The 16,952-nt window shown below is 38.2% G+C and overlaps 1 protein-coding gene across 1 annotated transcript; it reads left to right on the top strand.

The window, feature by feature from the left end:
- The first annotated feature begins 2,997 nt into the window (after nucleotides 1–2,997).
- Nucleotides 2,998–4,835, top strand: LOC104247710 (alkane hydroxylase MAH1-like). Its single transcript, XM_009803791.2, has one exon. It carries the CDS (start codon nucleotides 3,077–3,079, stop codon nucleotides 4,634–4,636), a length of 1,560 nt encoding a protein of 519 aa, XP_009802093.1. The 5' UTR covers nucleotides 2,998–3,076; the 3' UTR covers nucleotides 4,637–4,835.
- Nucleotides 4,836–16,952: the final 12,117 nt, after the last annotated feature.

The raw sequence follows: 16,952 nt of genomic DNA, 5'->3' as shown, positions 1-16,952 counted from the left end.
CTCTGAGAATCTATCTTCTCAGCTTTGTCAATATCTTCAATAGTTTGGTCTTCAAAGAATATTGCATCACGACTTCAAATAATTTTATTGTCAATTGGATCATAAAAACGATACCCAAACTCATCTTGACCATAACCAATAAAGATGCACTGCTTAGTTTTGACATCCAGTTTCGATCTCCCATATTTAGGAACATGCACACAAGATTTACACCCAAAAACTCTTAGATGATTATAAGAAACATCTTTGGCAAACCAAACTTTGTCTGGAACATCACCATCCAAAGCAACTGCATGAGACAAATTGATAACATAGGCAACAGTGTTAAGTGCTTCCGCTCAAAATGTATTTGGAAGTTTAGCCTCTGAAAGTAAGCATCTAACTCTCTCAACTAGAGTTCTATTCATCCTCTCTGCCAAACCATTCAATTGAGGTATCTTGGGCGGAGTTTTCTGATGAGGAATTCCTTTTTCCTTGCAATAGTTATCAAAGGGACCACAATATTCACCACCATTGTCAGTACGAATACATTTTAATTTCTTCCCCGTCTGTCTCTCAGCTAAGGCCTGAAATTCCTTAAACACGCTAAGTGCTTGATCTTTAGATTTCAAAGGATACACCCAGATCTTACGAGAATAATCATCAATGAAGGTCACAAAGTAAAGTGCACATCTTTTTGACTTTACTTTAAAAAGACCACACAAATCAGAGTGTACTAGCTCCAATAAATCGGGCTTTCTTGAGGGAGGATGGCTATGAAAGGAAACCATTTTCTTTTTTCCAGCTAAACAATGGATGCACCTTTTCAGCTTTGCTTGTTTCACTCTAGAAAGCAAACTTTTCTTAAACAAACACGTAATCCCCTTCTCGCTCATATGACTCAGTCTTCGGTACCATAATTCTGATAAAGTATCACTTTCCACCAGATTTATGGAGTCATTAAGAATAGAGCCTTGTGTCACATATAATTGACCAGACTTTACTCCTCGAGCTACTAACGAGCCCTTGGTGAGCTTTCATTGGCCATTAAAGAGGGCATTATGGTAACCTCCATCGTCGAATCTTCCTGCGGAGATCAAATTGAAAGGGAAGTCTGGAGCATGCTTGACATCTTGAAGAACTAACGTTGATCCATTATTAGTTTTCAAATAAACTGTGCCAACACCAAACACCTTAACTTCACTAGCATTGCTCATCTTTAACATTCCAGAATCAACATGAGTATAAGATGAGAAAAAATCTTTTCTTGGTGTGACATGTGAGGTAGCTCCAGAATCTACTATCCAGCTCGTCTCATGGGATACCAAATTGATGACGTTTTCATCATAAGCAAAAAGAAGGTCATCTCGAACAATAGCAACAACATTATTCTCGTTATTTTCAACTTTTTTTCCTTCTCTAATGTCTTGTATTAACTTGCGGCAAAACCTTTTGATATGTCCTTTCTTGCCACAGTGGTTGCATGTAATATTATAGTATTTGGACCTTGACTTACTTCTACTTTTACCTCTATTCCTTGAGTCTCTTGTTTTATCTTTCCCCCGGTCTTCTGCAACTATGATATCTGCTTGTGAGGACGAACCCTGAGATTTTCTCCTTACTTCCTCATTCAACACACCACTCTTGGCATATTCCGTGGTCACCTTACCTCCAGCAGCTGAATTGGTCAAAGAAACACGAAGAGTTTCCCAATAGTCTGGTAGAGTATTAAGAAGCCAAAGCCCTTGTATCTCATCATCAAAATTAACTCTCATTCCAGATAGCTTATCAAGGACGCCCTGAAAATCATTTATGTGATCAAGGATAGGGTTGCCTTCCTTGTATTTAAAGGTCATCAATTCCTTTAGCAGAAATAATTTGTTGTTTCCGGTTTTTGAAACTTAAAGAGTCTCTAGCTTTTCCCATAATGATCTCGCATGTATCTCGTTCAGAATATGGTTGCGAACATTATCTTCAACCCATTGTCGTATATATCTACATACTTGTTGGTGCTCGAAATCCCAATCTTCATGGATATACTCTCGGGTTTATGAGCTGAAAAAACGGGTAGATGCATCTTCTTCACGAACAACAAGTCTTTCATCTTGCTTCTCCAAACATTATAATTTTTTCCCATTTAAACATACCATCTTGCTCATATTCGACTTCATTCCGTAACAACCCAGATAAATGACCAAGGCTCCGATACCACTGTTATGTCGAGGAAGAGGCAAACCCGAAAATAAAAAAGATAAAGAACACCAAATTTAACGTGGAAAACCCTTCAAATCGAAGGTAAAAACCACGGGATCACAAAGATCCAAAAAGCTCCACTATAACAATAAGAGGGTTACAAAATTTTTCCAAATTGACTACACAACAAGTGCCAAACACGGAGCAATAATAGCAATAAAAGCAATAACTAATCAATTGAAGAAAGAGTATAATTCACAAAAACGAAGTTGTTGTTCAAGGCTCGAAATAAGATGCTTCGAACCTCAAATCCGATCTTCACCGTTCAAATCTAAGACCAATATATTATAAACACACACTCAAAATTTCAACGCGATCCAACGGTTAATGAATCAGTAAACGTGATTTGAAGTTGGCTGGTCGGAATAAAAATATGCGGCAAAACAAATATTTTTCTTCTCTCTTCTGTCTTGACGAAAGCTCTCTCAAAAACTACTCTTATGTGCTTAAGTCTTTCAAAGACTTGTATCAAATGAGCGTAGAATAATCCTCCAAGGTTGTTCTGTTTATAGAGCATGAGTGGTGCTTTCTCTTAAAGCCAAAACCGACTCAAAATAGGAATAAACCGAATCCAATTCTAAAAGAGAATACGATTCATTGAGTCTTTAACCAACAAATACTGCTTTGTTGTCATTGGGTCTTTGGAAGCATGTGCCCAACAAATAATGCTTGCCAAAACTCTTGTGGGGCTATAATAGTGAGTGGAAAATGACTGATCATGATCTCATGTTCTCTGTCTGTTTCTCTCATATAGTTTCTGGGAAAAGCTAATAACTATAAGTGTCGTACAAAACGCAAAGAGAACGAAAGCTATAGTTTGAAAGAAAAAGAGAATCTCAATCAAATGGATGTCCTTGAATTTTCTCTTTCTCTATTGATTATTATCATGTGTTTCAGTTATTCTACATGGTGGTACCTTACAAAAGGATGGTGCAAAAGCTCAGTGCCAACAAATTGGCCTCTCGTTGGAATGTTACCGGGGCTTATTCGAAATGCTCACCGTGTCCATGATTTTGCAACTTCTATTCTTGTTGAAACTGGGGGCACATTTGAGTTCTATGGTCCTGTACTTACCAATTCGAATATGTTAGCTACTAGTGATCCTGCAAATATCCACCATGTCCTTAGTAAAAATTTCTCAAACTATCCAAAGGGTCTTGAATTCCAAAAAATATTCGATATTTTAGGAAATGGAATCTTCAATGTTGATTCCGAATTATGGGAAATTCATAGGAAGACCACCATGTCTTTAATGAGCCATGCCAAGTTCCAAACCTTGTTAGAGAGGAACATGTGGGATACTTTTGAAAAAGGGCTTCAACCAATTCTTGATACTTTTGCGGAACAAGGCACACCGTTTGATTTGCAAGACATTTTTCAAAGATTTACTTTTGATGCTATTAGCAAATTATTACTTGACCATGATCCAAAAAGTTTATCCATTGGTTTGCCTCATGTTCCATGTGAAAAAGCGTTCAACGATGCTGTGGATGCACTTTTGTATAGACATATCTTACCAGAAGGCTGTTGGAAATTGCAAAGATGGCTTCAAATTGGAAAAGAGAAGAAGCTCATTCAAGCATGGGAAGCTTTTGATCGATTTCTATATCCTTGCATTTCACGTAAGCAAGAAGAGTGGATGAACAAAATAATCAAAGATGAGGACTTCGACTTATTTACTGCCTATGTTAAAGCATACAATCTATGGAAGAATGGAGATAATACGGGTAATGTACAAGAATTTTTGAGGGATACTTTTTTAAATTTGATGTTCGCTGGGAGAGACACGACAAGTGCAGCTATCACTTGGTTTTTTTGGCTCTTAGCTGAAAATCCCTTAGTAGAGACAAAGATTAGGGAAGAGATTCAACAAAAATTGCAACTAAAAGAAGATGGAAACCTCAAGCTTTTCAACATAGAAGAAACACGAAAATTGATCTATCTACATGCTGCTTTGTGTGAAACTCTGAGGCTATTTCCATCAGTTTCTTTGGAGCATAAAGTTCCACTTGAATCTGACATCCTTCCAAGTGGTCATCGTGTCAATCCAAACACGAGAATTGTGCTATCATTCTATACAATGGGGAGAATGGAGACTATATGGGGAAAAGATTGCTTAGAATTCAAGCCAGAACGATGGATTTCAGAAAAAGGAAAGATCAAACATGAACCATCTTTTAAATTTCCAGCATTTAATGCTGGTCCAAGAACTTGTCTAGGGAAGGAAATGGCATTCATTCAGATGAAAATGATGGTAGCCACCATCATACACAGTTACCATATCCAACTAGTGGAAGGTCAAACCATTTCTCCAAGTGCTTCTATAATCGTTCAAATGAAACATGGTTTAAAAGTTAGACTCTTCAAAAGGGTTCATCTTGGTCCAAATAAAAAGACATGCTAGATTGGTGGAATCAATCATGGAAGGGATGGTTGAATCTTAAACTGTATTTTTTAGAGAATTCGAATGAAGTTTTTCTTGTTCTTTATCTGCTTGAAGTTTGATTACTGCTTAGATGGATTCAACCCTTTATTTTTACTTACTTTTTCAAGGTATAAATCTTGTCTTCATCTACCTTTGGAAAATAAGCTACTTTTCAGAAGTTTGTATGTTTGCCAGTCCAATAATTGTGGATCATGCACAGCTAATGCAGTTGAAATCATTATTGCAAGTCAATAATTAATGAGCCACGCCTCTTCAATTAGTGGTCCAGCAAGATAAGATTTAATTTATAATCCAAAAAATGGGGACCTCCAAAAAAGCAGCTATGATTCAAATATAGTTGATTTTTTTGGCAAAATCTATTTCGATAGGACTAATTATAATGTGGATGGCTCGTGTTAGAGCAATATTTAATTTATTGCCCTTACTATAGATTCCTAAGCGATAACATCCGAATAAGTTAATTAAAAGAATTTTTAACTCATTTAGTAACGGTTAATATCTTATTTATTTTAAATAAATACCATTTAAAAAAATTATATTCTATAGATACCTTTTAATATTTATAGCAAAATATCTAGTTTTGGTTACCTCCTACCCCTAAACCACTAAATACGCTATTCAGTTACACTATTTTCTTTATCTCTCTACTTTGATACATGTCATTCACTTCCTCATTCCCTAAAAACACGATGGTCAATCTCAAAATTCCTCTCACCCACATCTAGCTTGGTAAAAAATAACAGGTTTGCTTATTAAAGCGAATATTTCCTTCAAAACCTCCAATGTCAAACGATACCACTGGAGACGGATAAAAATACCCAGATCGAAAAACTAAGGCTTTGCTTGGAATGAAAGAGGGAAGGGAAGAGTGATGAAAGAGCAGAAGTAGAAGCGCAGAGGAGATTCAATAGTGTGGTAAAATAAAAAAGTCAATGCAATGAAGAAGATTCCGGATGGATAAACCTGATGCAGACTTCTTTTCTGAGTCATGTAATAAATTTGGTTCTGATGTTACCACTTAAGCACCCTACTTTAGAATTTCAAATTCAGACCTTAACTGTGTATAAGTCATGTTGTGTGTATGCATTATTTGTGGAGGTATAACTGAGTCTTCTGCCTGTTTTCTGTGTTTTCCCCCATTTAAATGCAGTCCTACTTGTTTTGTATGTCGCCTTAGTATTTTTGCCTTTAAACCTGAGGGTCTGCCTAGACCTCCTTCTTATAGGAATAGGAGTCTTAAATTCCTTTGGGACTGATAGGAAGGGACGGGTAACAACATGCAATCGGGGTCGAGACCAACCTTCGCTCTAATTACCTTCACGCGGTGGCAAATGGTAGATATGGATATGATGACCGGTGCGCTAATACCACGTGTAGCCCCTCTTTTGAGGAGCGTCATATCGGGTATTGCATTGATGTGTTCCATATTACAAATAAACCTAGGACACCCCCTTTATATTCATAAGCATGCTTAGATTGTAATTCTTTTCAAAACCTTGCTTTCATTAATTATTTTCAAACACTTGTGTATTTAAATCCCTTATTATTTGAGCCCTACTTGTTTAGTTGTTAATTGCACAAATTCACAAAAACTGTCTGGCCGAGAACCACACTAGTGGATCCTGAAGGGTGCCTAACACCTTCCCCTTAGGATAATTTCAAATCCTTACCCTATCTCTGATTATCAAACGTAGTTGTAGATGAACCTTATGGGTGCCCTAACGCACCTCAAAATCGTTAGGTGGCGACTCTTCAAAAAATGCAAACCCCGTTCCCAAAAGGAATGAGTTGTCCCATACCCAAATGTCATGAACCCGATTCCGCGAGGAAGGAAAAGGGGGCGCGACAATATGGCAACTCTGCTGGAGATATTTAGATTTTTACCATTTCATACCATTTTTGTGAATTTGTACCCCTTCCTTATGTGCAATTACTTGTTTAATTACTTTAAGCGTTTAATTTCTTCTTCAAAAGCGAAACTGACATATCTTTCTTGCTTCCTTCCTTTATAATTGATTTAAATTATAAAACTGTTGTATTTATCGCTTTCTTAACGTGAAAATACATGTCACCATGCTTTTAATTATTGCATAATCATGCTCAACATCATATTCCACTCGTGCCAAACAAATAATATAGCAACGCCTGATGAGTGGTTGCACCCTTCCTATATCATTATCCCATAAATTCGAAAAGACTTATTTGTGGTAAAACTAGTCGATCAGCGGTGCAGTCGACAGTTTCGTGCCTTCCCCCTTGAGTTGTCCGCTCAAGGGTACCAGTCTAAACCCCATAGAAACCTTACTCTATTTAAATTATGCATGTATCATGGTCAAACCTTGTCGGGTCATTTATGTTGTCCTCATAATGATCCTTTAAGATAGCCTTGTCCAAACGTCCACTAGGTTTTCCTAAACCCAAACGGACATCATCACATTCTGTGAATTTATTTGGAGAACTAAATGCTCCATGCTAATTGTTGATATTAAATAGTCGAGTCCGGTGGGGGTATGGTCTTAACCCTTTTGTGTTGCAGAAAATGAAGAATGAGGTCCCCAGCTTCGGTATGGTTAGATACCCTCACTCTTGCTAGACTAGTGGAATAATCTTTCGTCATATGACCAAATCAATGAATGGAAAGAGAGGGCCGCCAAATCCAGCAAAAAAGCTTGAATATCTGGAATACAGCCTGTTGGAATTAAAAGGAAAGGTGAGGAAGAGAGTCACCGACTGCCAGAACGCTGAGGGAAACGAAGGGGAACACCTGGAAAAGGCATTTTCACTAGTGAACCTACGCGAGCTGGAGGATTTGATCAACGAGAGCATTCAACTCGAGGAAAGTCCTTCTAAGGCCAAATAGATTAGGTTTACTCACTTTCCAAATGTAACAAGGCCAATGGCCATTATTGACTTTTATTTCTTGCTTATTTAATGTCGTTTGTGATTCGTCTATTTTTATCAATAAAATGAAGCATTTAGCATTCTAAATTCTCCAAGTATATTTGTCGCTAGGCCTACCTCGGGCACAAAAGAGGTTCCCACATTAGGACACGCTTTACATTCCCGCACTATGTATTTAAATATTGTAATATTTTTTATAATCCTCACTGACTTGATTACCTTTTGTTTTTATTTTTTCCTATTACTCCCCTCCCCAAAGGTTAGTTCGTGCACTCTGGCATCATCATCTTATTTCACAAGATCCAAGGGCCCTCCACCCACTCCTCCTCTTAATCCCATTAAAGACAAGAACAAAGGCAAAATGGAAGAGTTAAACAACATTAGGAAGGAGAATACATCTGAACAAGTAAAGGCCACTGATGGCCAGGGTATTCGGGTTCCTAACGAGAATGTGTCACAACTTGAACATAAACTATTCAAATTCCAGGAAGGCCCTTCCATACAGGCTGTGAGCAGAGGGGCACGTCTTAAGAATTGGACCGGCAAGACAACCAAAGTCGGATGAGCCTCGGGGTAGCAAAGCTAAAACAAACATTATTCACTGTTTTATTTGCTAAATGATTTTCTTTTTGCATTTTTCAATTCCCACAAAAAGATCTTCAGTGTTCAAAACTGTTACTCAATCTATCAAAAGCATTCTGATTTTTTCTTATGATTTAATATTTATTGCTATCATTTTCTCTCATTGCTTTACCAATACAGCATTACTATTACTTGTCTTGATGAACCAATGACTGTGTCATGCAATGAGACAATGCAACAATCGAACATTGATTCAGAGGAAGATGACATACCTGGCGAGATTGTCAAAGAAGCTGAGAACTTTGAGAACAGACCTAAGTCCAACCTGGACGAGACCAAAATTGTCAACGTAGGAGATGTAGAAAACGTCAAGGAAACGCGAATCAGCATTCACCTATCGCCATCGAAAAAGAAAGAATACACAGAATTTGTAAAGGAGTAAGAGGACATATTCGCTTGGTCGTATAATGACATGACTGGTCTGAGTACGTCTATTATGACTCACAAACTGCCAACCGATCCAATGTGTCCACCGGTAAAGCAAAAGCTCAGAAATTTCAAGCCTCATATGAGTTTGAAAATCAAGGAAGAAGTCACCAAGCAGATTAAAGCAAAGGTTCTTAGGGTAGTAGAATGCCTGACATGGTTAGACAACATTGTGCCAGTACCAAAGAAGGATGAGAAGTTCAGAGTCTGTATTAACTACCGAGATTTCAACCGGGCCAGTCCGAAAAACGACTTCCCTTTGCCAAATATACACATCATGATTGACAATTGCGCCAAGCATGAGCTACAATCATTCGTAGATTGCTTCGCTGGTTATCATTAGATCTGGATGGATGAGGAAGATGCTGAGAAAATGGCTTTTATTACGTCGTGGGGAGTGTAGTGTTACAAGATGACGCCATTCGGGCTGAAGAATGTAAGGGCCACCTACATGAGGGCCATGACTACCATTTTCCATGATATGATACACAAGGAGATAGGGGTATATATGGATGATGTTATTATCAAATCCAAGAAGGCCACTGACCCCATGGAAGATTTGAGGAAGTTCTTCAATAGACTGCGGAGATACAACCTGAAACTAAACCCCGCAAAGTGCGCATTTGGGGTTCCTGCTGGGAAATTTCTTGGGCTTATTGTAAGCCAACGAGGAATAGAATTGGATCCATCAAAAGTCAAAGTCATTCAAGGACTACCACCGCCAAAGAATAAGATGAGATGAGTTTCTTGGGAAGGCTTAACTACATCAGCCGATTCATAGCACAGTCTACAGTTATCTGTGAGCCAATCTTTAAGATGTTAAAGAAGGATGCCGCTACCAAATGGACTGATGACTGTCAAAGGGCCTTTGACAAAATAAAGGAGTACCTATCAACACCACCAGTATTAGTCCCGCCCGAGCCAAGTAGACCCATATTACTCTACCTTGCAGTGTTAGATGGAGCTTTTGGATGCGTTCTGGGGCAGCATGATGAAATAGGGAGGAAGGAGCATGCCATTTATTATCATAGTAAGAAGTTCACCCCGTACGAGGCCCGATATTCTCTATTGGAATGCACCTGCTGTGCTTTGACTTGGTTAGCTCAGAATCTGATACATTACTTCTGCGCTTATACTACATATCTCATATCAAGAATAGATCCCTTGAAGTACATCTTTCAGAAGCCCATGCCCACCAGCAAGCTAGCCAAGTGGCACATCCTGTTGAGTGAGTTCGACATTGTTTACATAACTCAGAAAGAGGTCAAGGTACAAGCACTTGCAGACCACCTTGATGAAAACCCGGTGGATGAAGGATACGAACCTCTGAAAACGTATTTTCTTGATGAAGAGGTATCATTCATAGGAGAAGACATTGTAGAATCCTATGACGGTTGGAGAATGTTCTTTGATGGAGCAGCGAACTTCAAAGGAGTTGTCATAGGAGCAGTCTTATAAGAGCTGTTAGTGATTGGAGATTTAGACTTGCTTGTACATCAGGTACGAGGAGAATGGACAACCAAGAACTCCAAGATACTCTCGTATCTACATCATGTACGAGAATTGAGAAAGAGGTTCACGAAGACAGAATTCCAGCATGTTCCCAGGGTCCAGAATGAGTTCACCGATGCATTGGCTACCCTATCATATATGATAAAACATCCAGACAAGAATTTCATCGACCCCATTCCAGTGAAAATCCAAAATCATCCAGCTTAGTGTGCCCATGTTGAAGAGGAAGCAGATGGAAAGCCTTGGTTTCATGACATCAAGGAATATTTGGCAAAAAGAGAGTACCCGGAACTTACAAATCCTACTCAGAAATGCACACTTCGGAGATTGACCAACAACTTCTTTCACAGAGGAGGAATCCTGTATAGGAGGTATCCCGATTTAGGATTATTAAGATGTGTCGACGCAAAGGAAGCATCCAAGCTGTTAGAGGAAATTCATGCTGGGACTTGCGGTCCACATATGAACGGTTTTGTCTTAGCAAAAAAGATACTCCAAGGTGGTTACTTTTGGATGACTATGGAAACGGACTGCATCCAATATGTCCGGAAATGCCACCGATATCATATACATGCAGACATGATAAAGGTGCCGCCTAGCGAGCTCAACACAACAAGCTCACTATGGCCGTTTGCCACTTGGGGAATGGACGTTATTGGACCAATCGAGCCTGCTGCTTCCAACGGACACATGTTTATCCTAGTAGCCATCGAATATTTCACCAAATGGGTCAAAGCAGCATATTATAGAGTAGTAACTAAGAAAGTCGTGGAAGACTTTGTCCGCGACCGCATTGTTTGTCTATTCGGAATTCTAGAGTTAATCATTACTGATAATGGCTCCAACCTCAACAGCGACTTGATGAAAGCTATGTGTGAAACTTTCAAGATCAGACACAAGAATTCCACAGCCTACAAGCCTCAAATGAATGTTGTTGTAGAAACCACCAACAAAAATATCAAGAAGATATTGAGGAAGATGATAGAGAAGCATAAACAGTGGCACGGGAAGTTATTATTTGCTTTACTAGGGTATCACACCATGGTCCGCATATCAACCGGGGCACCCCCTATATGCTTGTTTATGGTATGAAGGCTGTCATTCCCGATGAGGTAGAAATTCCTTCCCTAAGGATCATACAAGAAGCTGAGCTCGAAGATACAGATTGGGTGAAAAGTCGTTATGAGCAACTAGACCTTATAGATGGAAAGAGAATGAATGTAGTTTGCCATGGTCAACTCTATCAGAATAGAATTTCCAGAGCCTTCAACAAAAGAGTCAAACCAAGACAGTTCACACCGAGGCAACTAGTTTTAAAAAAAATTCCACATCATGATGAAGCCAAAGGGAAGTTCTCTCCCAACTGGCAGGGTCCATACTTGGTTCACCGAGTTTTGACAGGAGGAGCCCTCATACTTGCAGAAATGGATGGAGAAATTTGGCCAAAGCCGATCAATTCAGATGCAGTCAACCACTACTATGTGTCATCTTTATGCTTTCCTAATATGATGTAAATTGAACTACGCCTGACCTGATTCCTATTTAAGAGGGGATACGTAGGCATCCCTATGGGTTCGGTCACAATTCAATAAAAATTTCATTTTCCCCCGTAATTAGAAACCGGGGCAGAATTTTGAGGAGGACTCTCAAAATTCTGAAGTAATTTCAGCCAATCGTCGCACGAGCAGTAGTCAGAAGCGTCAACCCATCAAACTGGGGCAGAATTTTAAGTAGGACCCTCAAAATTCCGTAGTAGGAGAGGTTGCAATGTCCTGAACCACGTCACAGTCATCGATTTATCTAAAAGCCATTTCTAAATTATACCTTTATGTCGTACTTTTACAAAACCATGCATGTTTATTATTGAAACTGCTTTGTTTAGCAATGCTACCCCAATGATACAAATCGTATCACCAGATCGAAGCCGAACGAGTCAAGCAAAGTCAGTAGGGATACGAACTAACCTTCCCCCTTACAAAACTCACGATTTTTCTTTGGATGCATGCGGTAGGATTGCGAAATCATTAAATATATTGTACACCCGTGGAACAAACATTGTTCAAGAATACGACTCTCCGAACCGTTGCACTTGCCAACATTTGCTATCAACACACACCAGTGATGTTCCGTACATCACAGTGCTCCCAGTAATCATAGCACCACAATCTACTATCAGCTAAAAAAACTCTACTGTTATTTTTTATTTTATTTCTTGGATAAGGCTACCATTCTGCCTGCCAAGACTAAACATTGTCTCCATGTGCATTTTTGCATTGCATAAGGCTGTCATTCTGCCTTCCAAGGTTAAGCTTAACCTCCATCTTCATAAGGCTACTATTCTGCCTTCTGATTTGCATAAGGCTACCATTCTGCCTTCCGAGACTAAACACTGTCTCCATCTAACATGCATTGCATAAGGCTACCATTCTGCCTTCTGAGACTAAACGGTGTCTCCATCTGCACCTGCATTACATAAGGCTACCTTTCTGCCTTTCGAGACTAAACGATGTCTCCATCTACATCTGCATTGCATAAGGCTATCATTCTGCCTTCCGAGGTTAAGCTCTACCTCCACCTGAATTCACACATTTGCATAAGGCAACCATTCTACCTTCTGAGGCTAAGGCTTGACTCCCATTTTCATCGAAACTAAGCACTATCTCAAGCACTATTTATCTCGCTTCTCTTACGGGCTAAGCTCTGCCCTTCAATTTGCAAGGCTAAGTTTTGTCTTGTCCGCATCATACTACTGCATCTTTCATGGGCTGAAATATTGCCAACCCATCCAAAAGATGTCATCGTTCAGAGGCACCATCTTCATATCCCGAGAACACCATGTCATGGACTGAGGACCTTTTTCAATCTTTTGCATATCATTATTCAAAGGCATCATGGTTCGGAGGCACCATCCTCATGGCCCAAAAATATCATTTCACTGCATGCGAATCCTTTATTATAGGCTTCATGGACCAGGACATCATGGTATAAGGACTCCATTCCTAATCATCCGAAGACAACATCCATGGTTCAACGACATTTTGCATCATGTTTAAATTTATGCACAGTATAAGCTTGTATTGCTTCTATTTGCAGGAAAGATAGCAAGCAACTGCCAACCCGGCAGGAGCGGTCCCGTTCAAGTTCTCTCAGCCATATCAAACCCAACCACTCCCGTAAACCTATCACTCCCTCGGCTCTAGATATTGCGTCCGTCCTTGAAATGTCTTCATCAGCATACTTCACCAACGGATCCGAACTACATACGACCTGATTCCTATAAAACATGGGATATGTAGGCAACTCAGAAGTCAGGGTGTGTCCTAAGCCTTTTTCAAACCATTCCTCTCTGTCAAAATTGGCCATCATATCTTTATCCAACGACTCTTTCATCCTTCCCGGGTAAAGAGGGGCAGTTGTTGATAACCAATTTTTTCCCATATTTTTTTAATATGAAAAATCCCTTCAAAATAGCATATTATATATATATATATATATATATATATATATATATATATATATATATATATATATATGCATATATAAGCATGTCCAAGTATTTTATTATTTTCCCCATAATTTTAAAGGTTTAAATCGATTTATTTTCTCCCTTTTTATCCATAAAATCCTCAATAATTATTTTCAAAATTATTATTTTGATAATTCATCTATTGGATTTTTTCATTCATGCCACAATATGGTTAAATTAATTGTTACATATTTTTACAATTTCATTTAGTATTTTTAAAGCTAAATTGCACATAATTGCAATACTAGCCTTATTTAGATTTAATTATGTTTTATATGCATAAAATTGGATTCTGTATTTTTAAATTGTTATTTATGTATTATAAATCACTTTAGTGCTTTAAATTTATTTTTCAGAAACTAGTTACTATTATTTTATAAATTAAAAAGGGAAAATTAGTTATTTAAATAACAACCCATTTGTATTTCAATTATAGCCTAAATCAAACCCCAATTACCAACCCAGTTAAACCCATCGGACCTAGCCCAAACCCAATTTTATAACCTGACCCACATACCCCATTCAATCTGGATTATTGATTATTTAAATCAACGGTCCCCATTTCCCCTTCCTAAAATAAACCCAAACGACCCCCCAAACCTAATTCATTTCCTACCAACCCGCCGCCCTTGATTCCCCTTTCATATCCAATTCTCTCTGCAACCTCACTCAAACCCTAGCCACCACCACCCAAACTAACCTTAATCCCCTTCAATCCTCACCCAATCCATAGACTCTCATGGCTGTTTGAGATGTATACTTGTCTCCTACGTCTCATGGTAGCCCGCTTTTGTGATTTCATGGAAATATCTCGAAGAGATCTAGTCCAGTCCTTGCTCAACTTCTATCCATGGTCTTTTCCGGCTGTCCATTGCTGTTCAAGTCAGATCCATGGCTTTTTCGGCTAAAACCGGTAATGATCTAATGTTCTCTCATCCTTCTTTGGGTTCTCTGAAACCCTAGCTCTTGAGACTTGTTACTTCTCTTTAGATCTATCTTCGATCTAGGTGTATCCATGGGTTTTAACCGACTTTTTTCTTCGTCTATGCTATTTTCTAAAAAAACCTAGTTATAAATCTTCCGATCTTTTTAGATTTGTGATGGATCTATGGGTTTCTTAAGGTTTTCACTTGTTTCCCTCAAATGTTTCTCCGATTTCAGATAGTTTCTTTATTTATCAAACTAGGGTTTCAAAAAACGATTTCTTTCTTATTACTTTGATTTTAGCATGTTTAAACATTATCTGAGTCTTTCCTTTTGACTCGATTCATTTTTTTTCAAGAAACCCTAATACTTCTGGGTTTGATTCGAAGTTTGAATTTGTTTGCAGTGTGTTTGCATGACTATTATGAACCTTCTAGGTTTTGTGTGTGTTCTATATGCTCTTGTGCTTCTTATTTTGATTTGTTCTTAAGGTTTCTTTGATTTTGTCCAAACCTGTGTCATTTATGGGTCCGATCATTTATTTTACTGAGTGATCACATAATTTATGGTGATTCTGTGTAATCTCCTTAAAGCTACAACTTTGATTTTGTGTATTTTCCTTGTAACTCTGTACTGATTTTTCGAAATTGATTTCTTACTTTTGTGATACTTTCCTTGGTTAGTACGGATTTCCTGTGATTTTCAATCCCATCCATGATTCTTTGAACTATTTTTTAGAATCAATTTATGCACAAATATGTTATCAATTAACATGTACTTTCCTTATGTTGAAACCATTCTGAACTTAGTCCGTATTACATGCTACATGTTTTTACTATTCCTATTATGGTAAAACCAGTCTCACATGTAATTTTTCCTTATTTGATACAACTTATACCCGTTTGAACTATGACTCCTTAATTGAAGGGAGTCCGGGTCTTTAATTGATTCTATCTTGTATTATTTCTATAATTATGATAAGTCAGTACTTGTTACCTTATATTGCTGCATGTTTTCAAAACTATAAATACTCTACCCTCTCTTCTTTAAACATACGAACAACTAGTTCAGAACACACACATACACATTCAAACTCTCTTTCTTTCTCTACTACTTGTGCTACTGCTTTGTCTAGCCGGCTGAAAGCCAAGGCTAGACTGTGGAACTCTGATTGCTTTACTTTTTCTACATTTTGCTTCTTCAACTGGTATGTTCTTAGTTTAAATTCTGAAACTCAACTCTATGTGTTCCCTTGTTTGTCAATCATTGTCTCTTTCTGCACTAACTTAATGACCCATGTTGTTAACTTGTACTTCTTGTTTACTGTTTTACTCAACATGCTTAAAATTATGCCCTCCTTTGTTCAAATGTAATCAGCATGTTTACTTATTCCTGTTTATGTCCCTCAACTAGCATGTCTCCTAATGTACTTGATTCATGACTAATTATATATTTCTGATTTGGGTCTTTTATGTCCCCAACCCCTGCTTCCATGTTTGTAACTGCTAAAGCTGTACTACTCTCTGAACTTATTCTGTATACGTTTTTGTTGCTCCTATCCCCTGTCCCTTTCAAAACTATTTTCCCTAAGCAACTTTTCTATTGTTATTGCAAATTTATTTCAAACCAATTATTTTCAAAACCGTTTTCCAACTCAACTGTCTTAAATCTATGTCAAGCACTCTCACATGCACTCTTAGATCATTAGGTTTTGCCCCTTTTGTGTGAGCCTTGCTTTGGGACCCTTGATCTCCCTCTGAACCTAGACACATAAGAGTTGGCCATTCCACACTGCACTTATTCTTGGTTATGCAATCTGGATGTGAGCACTGCCCGGGATCCCTTGAGGTCCTTAGGGAACTCTGACACACCCAGATATGAAAAAGGATTTGGAACAATATTGGCATTTGACTTTATTACATAACTTAGAGAGGAATTCAGAATCAGGCTTCATATAGTTGTAATTTCTTACTTTGCATTTCTCATGTAATTCAATCACATGGTTTATAATAATTTGTAAACAAGTATTTGGGTGGCTAGTAAAAAGGGATGGGGTAAATATGCATGTTAAGGGTAGAAACATGCTATTAGGTTTATGTTACTAATTGCGCAATAGAAACCATGCTTAGGGTTCATGCATGCATTAGAAATCATGCTCTTAGGTCTCATGTTTATTGTTTTAGCTTGTGTACCTTTACAACATCATGTTTTAAAATTGGCTAATAATTAACACTCTACTATTATCTGCATTCCTGCCATATGCACATAGAAATCCTGCTCTTAGGAAGTTCTGCATACCTACTATATGCACTTAGAAATCCTGCTTTTAGGAAATTCTGCAAT

Source organism: Nicotiana sylvestris, chromosome 3 (genome assembly GCF_000393655.2).
Source record: "Nicotiana sylvestris chromosome 3, ASM39365v2, whole genome shotgun sequence".
Classification (NCBI taxonomy): domain Eukaryota; kingdom Viridiplantae; phylum Streptophyta; class Magnoliopsida; order Solanales; family Solanaceae; genus Nicotiana; species Nicotiana sylvestris.
Note: the sequence above shows the minus strand (reverse complement) of the source record. Positions and strands in the feature narration are given on the sequence as shown.

Excerpts from the sequence above, each read along its gene's own strand:
- LOC104247710 (XM_009803791.2), top strand. The coding sequence starts at position 3,077 with ATGGATGTCCTTGAATTTTCTCTTTCTCTATTGATTATTATCATGTGT.